Source organism: Candoia aspera, chromosome 17, assembly GCF_035149785.1.
Source record: "Candoia aspera isolate rCanAsp1 chromosome 17, rCanAsp1.hap2, whole genome shotgun sequence".
Classification (NCBI taxonomy): domain Eukaryota; kingdom Metazoa; phylum Chordata; class Lepidosauria; order Squamata; family Boidae; genus Candoia; species Candoia aspera.
Genome location: NC_086169.1, coordinates 8781821 through 8797238, shown reverse-complemented (window position 1 = coordinate 8797238; position 15418 = coordinate 8781821). Strand labels below are relative to the sequence as shown.

General features: G+C 47.0%; 1 protein-coding gene across 1 annotated transcript in view; it reads right to left on the bottom strand.

Annotated features, from left to right (window-relative positions):
- ITGA10 (integrin subunit alpha 10) overlaps nt 1–15418 on the bottom strand; it is a 64209-nt gene that overhangs the window by 31115 nt on the left and 17676 nt on the right. Inside the window, exons 4-14 of the mRNA XM_063316706.1 lie at nt 15061–15149; nt 10951–11065; nt 9007–9134; nt 6846–6994; nt 6277–6427; nt 5222–5387; nt 2971–3038; nt 2355–2499; nt 1307–1455; nt 446–589; nt 76–279 (exon numbers count right to left, since the gene is read on the bottom strand). Coding sequence (XP_063172776.1) covers nt 76–279; nt 446–589; nt 1307–1455; nt 2355–2499; nt 2971–3038; nt 5222–5387; nt 6277–6427; nt 6846–6994; nt 9007–9134; nt 10951–11065; nt 15061–15149 — 1508 coding nt within the window. The remainder of the gene's footprint in view (nt 1–75; nt 280–445; nt 590–1306; nt 1456–2354; nt 2500–2970; nt 3039–5221; nt 5388–6276; nt 6428–6845; nt 6995–9006; nt 9135–10950; nt 11066–15060; nt 15150–15418) is intronic.

The following is a 15418-nucleotide window of genomic DNA, read 5'->3' as shown; positions in this document are numbered from 1 at the left end:
TAGAGAAACAGAAGAAAAAATCACACTTTCGTCCTTAGCCAGGCCGCTGCTTTTGAGATGCTGGCGCTCACTAACCTGTTTGAAACGTGGTAACACAGTTGTGCGGTAGCCATGGTACAAGTAGACTGCCCCCTGGTGGTTGTCTTCCAAAGGGGCACCCACAACCACATCATTAAAGCTGTCATGATTAAGATCCGGAACAGCCAGGAGGGAGTAGCCGAAGCGCGCATCCTGAGGTTTTAGATCAGGAAGGAGGGTCCCATTGAAAGTCAGAAGCGACTTCAAAAGAGAAGGAGAGAGAGAACAACTTATTAAAGGCAAAGGGGCTTTCCTTTCTCATGTCTGCATTCACTCAGATCAGGAAAAGTTGCTCTTGCACTGCTAGCTTGGTTGTGAGTTGAAACAATCTCACTCTGTAGCTTCTCATATAATCAATGGCACCTACCTGCCCAACCCTGTAAAGGTAAACGCAGCCCGTCTCTTTGTTCTGAGGGCCCAGGTACATGGGGGCAGCCACAAGCAAGACGTCCGTGACGCCATCTCCGTTCACGTCCACGGGGCAAATCTCACTGCCAAAGTAGGATCCAATCTGCACAGGACAATGAAGATGGTGTCAAAATCGGCAGATTCCGCACAGGTGTTATTTTGTTATGTCTGCAAGGGCAGATCTACGTGGACATCTCATGCTGCCTCCTGATCTGTAATACACGTGACACGTCCTGCAACTCACGCTCCTGGCAGAACAGTCCCTGACTGCTTTTAGGACAGTCCTCCTGGCAGTCTAGAATTCTATGCACTACGCATTAAAATTATGCTTAAAATCATGTTATAATCACTTTTACATTAAATATGCGTTAAAATTATGATATAATTTGCATTATGCATTAAAATTATGATAGAATCGCTTTTACTAGAAGGACACTTGTAAGAGAAGACAAGCATAAAACAAGCTGGGAAGTGTTCTGTCTGCTCTCTGAAAACAAGAATCTGAATTTGATTACATAAGCTGTTTGGTAAGTGGGAATATGAAGTTAAGGGGATGCTGAGAAAGGACACACAACTCTCTGGTTGGCAGGAAAGAATTGCTTCTTTTATTTAATCTACATTGATGGAGCAGAAACAGCAGAGGAACAACATTTCACCTTCTGTACATCAACAGGCAGAAAATCAGACACACAAGCACACACATGTGGCTTTTCTAGCCCTTCCTGCTTCTGCTGTAAATCTGAGACGGGTCCCACTTTGTTCACGCTCTAAACAAATGGCTTTTGCATTTTGCTCCCACCATTTCCCTTGAGTGCCTTACTTGGTCCCCTGTAAGGGCTTGAAAGATGGTTATGCCACCATCACCATTCATCTCGAAGAGGATAACTTTCCCCTTGTGCTGGAAACGGGGGGCGCTGGCCAGGTAGAGCCTTCTGCCGCTCCTGAGTCTGATCGAGGAGACGGTGTAGCCTAAGAAAGGGAAAGCGAAAAGACAGCATTCAGAAAACCTTGGCTGTGCTCTGTTCTGGACCTGGTGGTGATTACAGTAGCTAGCTTTGCACAAGTCCTTAAACTAGGGGGTATAAAAACATTTTGAACTGTCTGGAATTTAAGACACTATGTTTTAAGTGAAAGTCTCTTCCAAAATGATAGAAAAAGTCTATTTTAAATTCAAATCAGCTGTTCCATGCTTGAAACAATTATTTCAAAGTCAAAGTGCATTTAAATAGGTTCAAATTCTAAATGTTTCCAGTAAAATAGGAGACTCTGTGCACAAGGAAAAAGAGGTTAAGAAGTACAAGAAGTGGCACCTGGGGGAAGATGGCAATTGTAGCCCAATAAAACTCGATGGTACCAACTTGGAATGATTATCTTCATAAGCCTTTCGGAATAATGAGTCCTTTCTTTGAGACAGAGATTTTAGGGACAGTTTGGTGTTTATGCATTTTTTTCAAAAATGAGAACCATAATTTATTTTTCTTGTTTACCATGAAAAAACCGTTCCATTTCTTTTTTTAGAAAAGCCCTCAGCAATCTCTGCTGAAGGGCTGTTAGGAAAGAATCAGCACTGGGATTCCTTTATTCCATTTTGGATGGGAGGAGTGGTGCCTAGCTTGGATGGCTTTAAAACAGAATGGAGACATTCCTAGAGGAGCTGGGGTCTATTAGCTATGATAGAGAAATGAAACTTCCAGGTGCTAGGGCAGTCTACCTCCTCTGGGCAAATGGCAAAAGAGCTTCTTCCACTGTTGCCTGGAGCTTCTCAGAGGCGGTGGGCTGATCACCATTAGAAACGGGACGCTGGTTGGATCCAAACTTTGACATTACTTTCTTGGGAAGAAAGGCCCGTACTCTGCCGCCTCCCTTACCCAGATAGGCAGCGTGGTTTTTCAGCTTTCGCGGGAACTCTCTCTCAAAAGCCTCCCGGGGGGGTGCAACCCGTCCCAGCCGGCCCTCCTTGAGCACGGCCCCGTCCCAGTCGTAGGCGCCGACCATGCCGAAGAGGGTCCCGTCCTGCCAGGAGAGAAGCAGCTGCAGCCATCCAGACCCCCAACATTCGCAGAGCAGCACGTAACTCAGCGGCTGCCCAGCTTCCAGAGCTTCCAAAAGAAAGCTTTATTCAATGTTTGTTGCAGATGGGAAATTGCTGTTCAGAGAGGAAAGTTTCTCTGAATCTTTCCATCATCCCCTCCTCAGAAAGATGGGCTGCAGGCTATGCCCCATCTTTCCCACGGTTATTTTGTAGGCACATCTGAAGAGACCCTTCGCCCCATTTTATCCCTGCAGCAACCCTGTGAGGTGGGTTACCGGGGGATGTCGAGCACTCTCTGGAGGGGAGCAGGTACTTTCACAGGGCCCCTCTTATCCACTGCTGGGTTGTGAAGCCACCTGAGTGGAAGCCTTCTGCCCGCCCTCTCCCCGTCTTGATCCTGCTGTGTCCGAGGGGCACGTTTGGAAAATAGAGAAGCCCGATTCTTCTCTTACCTCCAGGAGGTGAGCGGAGAAGCCGATCTGAGACATTTCCAACTCAAAAGAGTTATACTCACGGGTCCCTGTTAAGAAAGGAGGGTGGAAGTGGCGGCCTCTTAAGGTCAATGCACTATTGGAGGCGTGTTTATTAGAAAAGGGTGATAAATAGCTTTTCTTTAAAAAAAGAAGAAGAAATTGGTTATTCTCATGTCAGATGTGTGTGCCCAGGTCCCTGCTTGCTGAAACCACACATTCTCTGGCCTTGGATGGGGCAGCACTTCCCTCTTCAAGGTTGGTACACCATTGAGGGGTCTTCCTGGACTCCCAGCTCCTGCTTGAAGAGCAGGTATCGCTGTGGCCAGGAAGGCCTTTGCGCAACCCCATCTGGTGCCACCAGTGGTGCCCCTTCTTAGATCGGGGGCCCTTTAGACAGTCACCCATGCCCTGGTCACAGCTTGACTACTGAAATGCACTCTACATGGGTCTGCCCTTGAGAACCACCCAGAAGCTTCAGCTGGTCCAGAATGCACCAGCACAGGCACTGATGGGCATGCCTCGATACGCCCATGTAACACCTCTGCTTCGCAAGCTGCACCGGTTGCCAGTTTGCTTCTGGGTGCAAGTCAAGGTGCTGGTTACTTGAGGGACCACCTGTCTCCCATGACATCCGCCTAGCTGATCGATCCTGCAGGGTTGGCGTGCTCCAGGTTCCTTCAATTAAATGTCATTTGTCAGGACTCCAGAATTGCGCCTTCTCTGTAACACCACCCTCCCTCTGGAACAAGGATCCCCCTAGGATCTGGAGGGCCCCACCCTGCTGCTGTTCCGAAGAGCCCCGAAGGCCTGGCTCTTCACCCAGGCCTTTGGCAAGGGAGAGGGAGACTCCTTGCTTCATCATGCTTGCCATCTTTTATCTTTTTTCTTTATTTTTTATTGATTTTATTGTAATTTAATTGTTTGGTTGTCATGAGCTGCCCAGAGTCATTGAGAGTCAGGCGGCATCAGGGCCGCAACTGGGGGGGGAGCAAGCAGGGCATGTGCCCTGGGCGCAGTGCAGGGGGGTGCCAAAATGAGCCCTGCGGGGGCACCAAAATGGGCGCGGAATCCATGTTTGCCCAGGGTGACACAGATCCTACAAGCTTAATAATTATTAGTATTATTACTTGCAGGAAGATAGACAGATATTAACTGTCTTCATATAACTGCATATTTAGCCAGTTTTTTTGTTGTTGTTGCAAACTTCTATTCTCACCCAAGTTTGGATTTGCTTTTGATGGGAATTTTCCCAAAGTTACCTTGCAACTTCTCAGTCTGTTTGTTTCCTTGCAAGAGAAATTCCTGTTTTCTTTCTTATTCCCAGGGTACTGGAATGTTTTTGGGTTTTTCTTGGGAGTATCACCTAACTGGGGACAGCAGAGGGTGCTGGGTGTGTGTGTGTTATTTTGTTACGCTTCTTCCCATCCTTCTGCCGTTCCTCTGACTTGCCTGCGTTTTGCAGCCCCAGCCCTGGGAAGGCCACTGCCTCCTCCTGAAGCCAAGGAGGCCGCAGAACCCTGGAGAGAGGGTTGTGCACAGAATGCAGGCCCTCTCTCACCCACACCGCCTTGGGCACCTCGTTGGGAAATAAGTACAAGAACCCTTCACTCAGGAGAATTTCTCCAAAATCTCTCCTGACAGAAATTTCCAAAGCAAATTCTCTTTCATCAAGGTGAACTGCTGGAGAAAATGCAGGAAAGTTTTTCTGCATGACGTTTCCATCAGAGGGGAATTTAGCCATCTTGCTTCTCCATTTCCTCTCTGGTCCAGGATCACCACATTCTGGCTGTGTTCACACAATACATTATAACCTGGTTTCTGAATTCACCCATTTCTGCTGGTGCCTGCTCTGCCTTCCTCTCTTCTGATTCCCCTCCACTACGCAGCTGCCATTTCTTTTTCCACAGGGCCATTTGTGCAGTGACCCTTCAGGTGTAGTGGGAATGAAAAGGAGGGAAGCACCAACCAGATGCACCACACCGCAGGGTATGTCAGGAGGAAGCAGAGCAAAAGGCCCGATAAAGAACCCTTTTCTCCCTCTTGATCACACAGGGGCACCTTCTGTCTGGAGCAGCACCGTGGCTTTTGTGAAGATCAGTCAGGAAACAGAAATAGAACTCCAACTGTTTGTTGCATGTAGCTGTGCTGAACTTTCACACACCACAGCAATGCTTCGTTACCCTGACTCCTTTCCCCCCAGGTTGCAAACGCCACATGCTTTCCCCAGCACCTTCGAGGCTGAAGATCCGGTCCCCCAAAGAGTCCACAATATCGTTGAGGGCTGCCTCGTCCGTCACGTTGAAGAAATACTTTTCATCGGGGTCACTGGCAATGTATTTAATTTCATTGATGAATGAGTTGGGGTCTTTCTTCCGGCGGATGTAGTGGCCCAAGACCTGGGGGGAACAGAGGCACAATTTCACGGGATGCCCCAAATCTGATGCTGCCCAAGACACCTGAAAAGTGAGGCACATGGACCAGGTCGAGGTAGAGCATGAAAGAGAACCAAGCCATAGTTACTACGATTTCTCCCCAAAGAGTGCGACCACTGCATTTCCCAAGCCCCGAGTCGCTCCCAGGATCAGCCAAGGATGCATCACAGATAGGCAAACGAGGGGACCAATGAACAATTCATCTTGATTTACTGAAAGGGGGGGAAGTATGAGTATTAAGTTGTCTGCCCAGCTAGGTGGCAGAGCATAGCTGATCTTGGCCTTTCAAACAGCTAAGAAGGGTCAGGCCTGCTCAGTCCTGAGATAAAAGGCCACCAGGAAATCCAGGACTGTAGGCTGGACTGGGAAATAGAAAAAGGAGCCCTCCAAGAAGGAGAGAACGGCAGGCCAAATGGAAGGTGCCAACAGCACAATGTGGATGCAACTTGGAGGAAACTTTGATACACATAACACAACAGAGCCCCAAAGCGGGTGGCATTCTCAAAAAATATGCAAGCCAGGACAGCATTTAAAATTCCTTCTCCCAACCTGGGTGGCCTTCAACTCCTAGAACTCTCAGCAACGTCCAGGCTGGCTGGGATGTGAAAATCCACACCACTGGAAGGGCGGTTTCTCCTTTTCCTTTTCCTTTTAAAAATGCAAACTAAGCACAGATACTTTCTATGCGATGCGTTTGTTATGCTAACAAAAGGAAGATGTGCTCAAATTGTTGGCTGAAATAAATACAAGGGGAACTTTAAAATATATATTGGAAAATCTCTTCCCCTTGCTCACCTACAGGTACACACACAAGCAGCAACACCTCTGTACCTCCACACCCTGACACACTTACCGCAATGGCGTAACGTGTCACATTCCGTTCCTCACACTCTTCCAGAGCATCTTTAAGTTCTTCACCATCGTGGGACTCCCCGTCAGTCAGCACAATCATCAGCTTGGTAGCTCCTTCTCTGCCACCCCTTTCTGGACTGAAGGCCTCCGTGCTGGAGACAGAAGCCAGAAAGAAACCGGCTACTTCGGAAAAAGTTTTTCCCCTCAACAAAGCGATGTCCTAATCCTGGGCTAGAGCTTGGGTCTCATAAAACCACAGATCTGGTTTACCAAATGTGACAAGTTGCCTTGGCAAAATTTGTACAAACAGGCTGGTGGAGGAAAACCTTATGGCCATTTGCTCCACTGTGGCATCTGCCACCCGAGGCAGCTGGTCCATTGAACATCATGGTATGGCCAGCCCTGATCAAAACACTGAGGAATTCCCATCAGACATTTTTTCACAGCGTTGGCCAGATCAAGAAGAGCAGAGGTCTGCCTGCTTGGCCATCAGCTCCCGCACAGGGAACCTCACACAGCCTCTATGCATGAGCTGGACTCCTGCCCTCTCTTTCACCTCCCAGCACCTACCAGGCTTTGTGGATGGCAGCAGCAGTCCGCGTTTCGAGCCCTTCCTGCCGGCTGATGTTTTGGGCAGCTTCAATGACTTCTTCTGCTGTCTGGTAATCCTTCAGGTTCCACTCATGAACCGCGACTTCACTGTACTGCAAGACTCCAACCTGGGAGGCCGAGAGGAGGAGGATGCCCCTGGGGCACTGACACAGACTTCCGGGGGGTCAGGCCATTGATCCCCTAAAGGCAGCCTTGTCTATGTCCCCTTCCCCAACACAGCCTTTTCCAGAGATGATGGTGTGGGCTAATGGGGGAACAGGAGAAGGAAGGTCCAGGTTCTAGTCCATCCTCGGTCATGGAAGTTTTCTGGGTGACGAGCCTCTGCCCACCCACCGCTCTTGTTATGATGGGGAAAACGGGAGGAGGGGATGCTGAGACACTGGTCATGAGCTCATAAGTGAAAGGCAGGGTAAAAACCAACAGAACAAACAAACACGTCTTGAAGGTCCATGCAGCTTACGTGATGCAAGGATGACAGTTATAGGGGGACAGGAGAACTTACACCATGGTGACAATGGCAGAATCACTCAACATGGGGAGAAAGTGGAGCATGCTCAGAGGATGGGGGCGGGGGTGACATAAAAAGCGATAAGCCCCCTTGTGGCAGAAGACCACAGGATGAGGATGGTGCTGATGTACAATGTTTGGGGCCAGGATTTTCTGCAGTTCGGGGAGGAATGTGCTAGTCTTGATTTTGTACTCAGAAGGGCATGTTATGCTCCCTTTAGGCGTCGCAAAACTGTTCTGAGGGTTTGGCCCTTTAAAAGAACTAGAAACAAGGCCACCAACAGGCAGTCCCAGCAGTTGGAAGTGTTACCCCGTGCAGGTGCAAAAAAAAAAAGGACTTAGGGCGCCGGCAAGCACAGGATCTCTGGGGCTCCATCCCTGGCAAGCAGCTTCATGAGCAGCACCAGAAGATCTACTTTGCTTGGGAAAATGCTGCCTACTGTGCTTCCTGCCTGCAGATTGTTCGGTGAGGGGTTGGGTTTTTGACTCTGAAACATGCTGACTCAGCCAAGAGCTCCAGTGCTCACAGTAAGGTATGGTGAACCAAATTTGTTTCCCCCCCCCCCTTCTCTTCTCTTCTTTAGGTTTCCTGTCTTCGGCAAGGAGAGAAAGTGGATGCCTCTGTGCAGCAGGATCTAAGCAACTGGGCCAACAGTCTAAGGGGTGGCCAGGCTGGGAAGAGACAGGAAATCTCTCATAGCCCTGAGCAGTCCAGGGAGCCTCATGAGAAAACTGAAAAACTGAAGGGGGCAGACCAAGAAGACACAGCTTTGCCCCAAATGTGAGTATTCTAGTTTAAAAATATGTTTCAGCTATGACTGGAGTAGTCAAAACATCCAGGCGTAACTCCTGGTGACTTTATGGATGCATCCCATGTAATTTTTTTGGCAACAAAATGGAAGTAGCTTCCCTTTCTCCTTCCAGAGTATTTTTTGACTCCCTGATCAACCTGGGATTTCCTGGTGGTTTCCCATCCAAGGACTAACCAGATCCAACCTTGCTTAGCTTGTGAGTCTTCACAGCTACTGCCCCCTCCTAATATAATTAGAACTACAATTTAGATAAAAGTATATCTCAGCCCAGTGGGACAGACTGTAACCAGCAGGCTACACGTCTGCAACATGCTCTGCTCTAGAGGAGAGCTGCGTTAGGCTAGGGTGCCCAGAGTGCATCTGATGAGGGGAGCTGCAGCTCACAAAGGCTTATACCTTTTAATAAAATCTGTTAGCAGAAAAGGTGCTATCAGACTCCTCCTGATGTTTTGCTCTATGGGAAAATACCTTTTCCTGAGCCCTTTCAAGCTCTTGGTGTGGGCACATTTTAACAAGAACTCAGAGAAAGTGGAAGAGGTTCAGAGAAGGGCAAGGAAGATGATTATGAGGCTAAAAACAGAAACCTCTGAAGAGAGACTGAGAGGATACTTAGGTATTAGGAAGCTTTTCTTAACGGGAAGAGCAGTTTGACAGAGCAACCAATGGCCCAGAGATGGGCTCCCCTTTACTGGATAGGGTCAAGTATACAGTTTCCAGCTACCAAGTCCCCCATCCCAGTGATTTAAAACAGAGTTTTAAAAGAACCAGAAGAAAACAATGATAAAACAAGCAAAACTCACTTGGATCTGCTCTGGGTCAATAAAAAATTTGCTGAGAATGTTGCTAAGAAAATTCTGTACTTCATACCACGGGTAAATGCTGTTGGAGCCATCCAGGACAATTACAATGTCCATGTAGGTTGAACATCCTGCACAAAGGTCAGAGAGCATCAGGCAGCAGCAAAGAAGGATGCTCCTCAGAGTTTTAGCAGCAAAGTTCCCATGCTTTCAGTCCTAAGCAACTTTTGGCCTATTCCTCCTCTCTTCCCCAGAGCATCTCCCAACTCAGAGAATTAATATTTAAAATTTGTCAGATTTACATTTCATCTTTCCTTGGGAAGCTGAAAGTGGCATACACAGCACTCCTTCTGTTATTTTTTTCTTTGAACCTCTTGAAGTAGGTTGGGCTGAAGGAGAAGGACTGGTCCAAAGTCCACCACTGGACATTTATGACTGAGGAGGGATTTGTCCAACACCCAAGCCACTATATAACATTCAGACGACCAATTTGGAACACTTGGGCCCAAAGGAGGCCATTGAATACCACGCTGCCTTTAGACCAGCCTTCCCCATCCTGGTGCTGTTTGAAAGTGGTGAATTATGGCTCACCTCAGCCCCAGACAGTGCTGGTTGGGGATGATAGGGACTGTAGTCCTTCATTTCTGAAGGGCTTGCTTAGATCTTTCAGTGTGATTTACAGTCCACTGATGTTGCACGAGAAATGTTCTGTTTGAAACTGGTAGGCCTATCAGCTGGGTCCAAAATTTATTTATTAGATCTCTCTCCCATTTTTCCTCCAGAGTAAGGCTGCAATTGGACTCTGAAGTATTACTTGGGGAAAACAAATCCTGTTGGAAACAATCCCAGCAATTCTGATAAATGCAAATTAGTCCAAAATTGGCCATTTCCAGGACAGTCACTGGCACGTGAAGGGTTTCTAAAACCCCAGGATGTGTGTCTCGCCCCTTAGTCAGCCCTCCTGTGGAATGGCGGTGCTGACTCAGAGTCCCTCAGGGCTGACTGCAGACAGGGCGGGTGCCAAAACAGCCCTGGGGGACAGGAGATCCCTGCCCACCAGCCTAGATGGCCCCTCCAACCCAGGGCCTCTCAGGCAGCACCCCCTTGCCCCTAAGGGTAGCCTGTTCCAAGATGGAGAGGGTCACCTAGGAGGCACGAGAGCCTTATTTGCAGACACAAGAGTTCCCTTAGTGAGCAGGGTTAAAATTCTGTATCCATTTCAGCACTGAGACTTTCGGGAAGTCTAAGCAGTGAAATTAGTTTCTTAAATCATAAGAGTCCTAGATAGCCCAGCGTTCCCCCAAACAACAAATCAAATTGGGTAGTATTTCCACCTGTGAGCGAAGGGGTGCTTTTACCCCTGTGTAAGACATAAGGTATCAAAGTTGTTTCTGGAGCTGAAGAAGGTCTGCAAATTTCAGCCCCACTCCCAGGTAATGGTGTCCCCCAGCCACCCTTCCTGAGGCCCCCAGTGGAACAGGGAGAGGATGGCATTTTGCCTGGGGAAAACAACTGGACACCCCTGAGCTAAGAGAGAGGCAGGCCAGAATTCAAGTGAGAGGCCCTCCAGAGGCTGATAAACCAGAATGAAAGTGTTCCTGTGACTGGCCACATTGCCTGGGACTGCTGGGAGTTGTAGTTCAGCACCATCGGAATGCCACAGGCTCCCACCCAGCACAGGAAAGGGGAGAGAAACTGATGGGATAGAGGATGGGTTAGAAAAAGCAGTGGGAGCTCACACTTGCGCAAAACCTTAACTGTTCCACCAAAAAAGTGAGCATGAACGTGTGCTATGCTTTACAATCACCCAAGGAATGTGTCTGTGCATTGCACAGAGCACCATTCCTTTATAGCACACAGCTGAGCGCCACTCATTTCCTATAGTTTCTGGCCCACTTGGGATCAGAGAGGGGGCTTCCAGTAAATAGTTCAGAAGGCCAAACTTACTCTGAGCCGTTGGGGCAATATTTTCCATCAGCTGGAAGTCCTTGTCCACGCTGGTACAAATCCCTGTGCTATACATGGATGTGCCGCATTCCTGGGACCAGAGGGGAGCACATGCCTGCCAGAAAGAGAGATGGGTCTCCATGGGCACCAAAAGTGACTTCCCCGCTGGTTGGGATTCTGCCCTGGCCACCCCTTGCCCTACTGCAGCCTCCCCTTGAGAGGTTTGGGCCAGGTAGCCCAACACACTTGGAAGACATTAGAGCACGGATGGTTGACCCATGGCCCGTATTCATACAACATACTTAACCTAGTTTTGAAGGGACCTTTTTTCTGGGTTCACGCCATCCAGAAATCAAGTCAAGGGACTGGGTCCACCCCACATGTGGAGCCACAGAAAATGAACCAAGGTAAAAACTAACCAGATTGCCATTTAACTGACCTAATTAGGTATGTTGTGTGAATACAGCCATAGAAGATCTGAGGCACTAGCAACTTCCCCAGCAAGGCTAAAGGCTGGTTCTGGTATAAATCCATTTTTAAATAAGGAAAAACAATGAATTTCAAAATCATGAGTTAGCTTTTATATTTACACTGCCATAAAGTGATAGGATCTTGATAAAATAGTTAAGAGTAGAGACATCACACTGACAACAAAGGTCCGCATAGTTAAAGCAATGGTATTCCCAGTAGTAACACATGGCTGCGAGAGCTGGACCATAAGGAAGGCTGAGCGAAGGAAGATCGATGCTTTGGAACTGTGGTGTTGGAGGTGCCTTGGACTGCAAGAAGATCAAACCAGTCCATCCTCCAGGAAATAAAGCCAGACTGCTCACTTGAGGGAATGATATTAAAGGCAAAACTGAAATACTTTGGCCACATAATGAGAAAACAGGACACCCTGGAGAAGATGCTGATGCTGGGGAGAGTGGAGGGCAAAAGGAAGAGGGGCCGACCAAGGGCAAGATGGATGGATGATATTCTGGAGGTGACGGACTCGTCCCTGGGGGAGCTGGGGGCGTTGACGACCGACAGGAAGCTCTGGCGTGGTCATGAAGAGTCGGAAGTGACCAAATGAATAAACAACAACAAAGTGATAGGAGGACTATCCAGACAGGCCAAAGTTTTCTATCTCTCCCTTTTAAAGATGTTATTCCAGGGATTGGGGGGGAAGCATATTTCTACCAATGGATAGATATACAGGTGGTTGAAAATATATTTATTATACTTGCATTATCTCTGTATCTAATTTTTCCTCCAAACAGCTGAAGTCACTGGCAGGGAGGCTTCTTTTGTGTGGAACAACTGATTCAGCAAGCAAATGGAACCCTGGAGGGTCCCACTGGAGGGTCCCACCCCCCCAGGGAAAGGCCACTAAGTAAAGATGAAATCTCCCTCAAGGCGAGATTGACTCCTGGTGACTTCATGGGTAGTTTCCTTGACAACAATATGAACGTTTGTCACTGCCTTTCAAAATGGGACACTTTTTAAACTTTTGAGCTGACCCATCCAAGTACCAACCACTCAGTTCTGGGGTGGCAAGCCACAGGTGGTTTGCAGGCTGCCCCCTGCCAGGATGGAGAGCATACACACGTACACTCAGGCTGGTTTAAAATTGAAAAGAGAGGTGGAAAAAGCAACAAGCTCCGCATTGCCCACTGAGGAAGGAAAGCAAAGGAGCGAAGAGACTGGCAACACCCTCCCCACTGTTAATGTAAGCACAATTTACGGACTCACTGCATTTTCTGGGTTGGCATGAGATCCTAGATTAAAATGGGATTTTGATGTAGACTTGTGTGCTGGGGGGCGGAGGACAGAGAAAAAGTCTGGATTCATACAACCCCCTGACCAGATTTCTTAAAGACTGAGCAGCTGCATTCACACAATATGGTACTGGATGGGAGTACTGCAAAACTAGCCTGTTTGGTTAGTCTCTGTTTCAGTATATTGTGTGAACCCAGAAGATGGGTTAACTGAGTAGCCAGATTCAGCATGTTGTGTGAATGCAGCCTAAAAACACCAGTAGAAAAGGAGAGGGGGAGGACTGGGGAGAACATTTAGGAATTAAGAGGGAGCAGAAGGCATCTTGGCCAGGACTGCCCCAACATTAGCCATGGATCTGAGATCCAACATCCTGTTTTCCAAAATAAAGCCAGCTGCCTTGGAATTCCACCAAATGGAAACTGGGGGCGTTTCACACTCCTGGACAATCCATTATAAGAGAGCAGGGCCAGGAAGCAACTCTGCCCTAACAGCCATGGAAAGAGCTTGGCCTCTGAATTCTGTTGCATTTAGATGCGTCCTATGTGCTCCATCTCTTCAGGGCTGCAACTGTGGGGGACAAGTGGGGCATGTGCCCCGGGCACCGTGCTGGGGGGACACCAAAATGGGTGTGGAATCCATGTTTGCCCCGAGTGACACAGACCCTCATTGTGAGCCTGCATCTCTTGGACCAATTCTGCTACAGGTTCTAAAAAGTACATTTATTTATTTATTTATTTATTCATGCAATTTATATAGCCGTCCATCTCACATTTGTGACACTGGGTAGCTCACATTTGTGAAAAGATGGGCTGGTCTCACAATACAGGTAATCCTTGCTTAACGACCATTTGTTCAGCGACCATTCAAAGTCACAGCGCTTCTGACGAATGGTACTTATGCCCGGTCCTTGAAGTTACAGCCGTTAAAGCTGCCCCTGTGGTCACGAGATCAAAATCCAAGCACTTGGCAACCCAGGCCCCTTTTCCAAGCCACAGCTCTTTCTCTGCAATCAATCCCCAAGTCACAACAAACTTTAAAGCCACTACATAGTATATTTTTTTTAAAAATAAATTGGAGGAGAGTATAAATGTAAAGGTCAAAGCTTCATCATTATTGTTATTATTGGGGCGAGGATTTCTATGACCTAAAAATGTTAGAAATATGCAAGCATTTATGACAAAACCATTTAAATATGACCAATTAAACAAAAAATATGACTTTCAAAGCAAAAACATGTCTTTACAATTTTTCTGAAATTAGCACCCAATTTTTAAAAATCTGTGCTTACACACACACACACATACACTAAAAGGTTAATTCCTCTTCACTTCCATTGCCAAAGTGCTAGTATTGAAGGAATCAAATGAACATTTTGAGAGTAAAATGCTCATCCCTGGATTAGTTTTCATTAACAGCAGAATTGCATTGGATGACCATGTGCATCTTGAGGTTTTCAAACTCAAAATTCCTTCTGTTGTCCACCAGAATGTTCTTGTATCTGGAGAAACTCCGTTCGACATGACAAGAGGTTATAGGAACAAATCTGAAAAAACCAAACTCATCTGGAGAAAATTCTGGCCTGAAGTCTTCAAATTTTGCTTCGAGTCCATTTAGAACGTTACATATTTTGCAAAGTGTTGAATAACCCAGATTAGATTGCAGCACTCTTTGCAGTTTATCACTAATTTTTTCAGTCACTTTCCTGCTTTAAATCTTTCCTGGCTTGAACATGATGGCTTATCAAGAGGGTTGCCAATGACCAAAATATGACCAAAATATGACCAAAAGACGATGTTTGTTACAAAATTAAGCAGAAATATGACATAACACCTTTAAAAAGTCAAAATATAACTTTTCAGGCAAAATAAAAAGCATCTAATTCTCACCAGATTACTCTAAAACATGTTTTAACTTACTTATAAATTCAAATAAAGGTTCCAGAAAAAATATGACATGTCATAGAAATCCTCGCTCTAGTTGTTGTTATCATCATTATTTGTGTTGTCTTTTCAAATTAGATTGTTAGACATTGTTAGGCTGGACAAACTCAGATTACTGATTTCTCTGTGGTTTAATATATGGGGCAAATAGGTGAATCCAGCAGCAAGATTAACCATGTTGTGTGAACTGTTTTCACTGTGACCAGGAACTAGCAAAATATGCTCAACTTGCCCAGTCCTGCCCTAGGGTGTTCCTCCTGCAACCTGGTCAAGCCTCAACATTTCATGGGCTTCCAATTGAAATTACTGCAGCAGGGTTAGCTTTTTATAGCTCTCCTTTTTTTTAACGTATGTGGTTGGGTGTGTGTTTTATTTAAAAAAAGAAAAATGCACCACAAAAGATACTCACCACAAACCCATCATCTTTGTTGGCCATCAGCGTCATCCCAAAATGAATGTTTTTTGTTCGCCTGGAGATATTCCAGAGGGCCATGTCACCTAGTTGTGATTCAGAAGTGGGGAGGCGGGGAAAAGGAGGAGAAGAAAGGGGAAAAATAGAAAATGCAATCTTCTGATAGTGCCGAAAGTGCCTCTCTATTCCGATAATAATTATTTATATGCATAAAGCTGTCTGTTTCCAGCCCCCATCATCCCAACTGCTTCACTCCAGTTCCTCCCAGTTCCTTCCAAGGAATGGAAGACGTTTCAAGGCCCAAAACCTGGAGGGGTGGGGCATGGCCTGATTGCAGTCTGTGTGCAAAGGATGG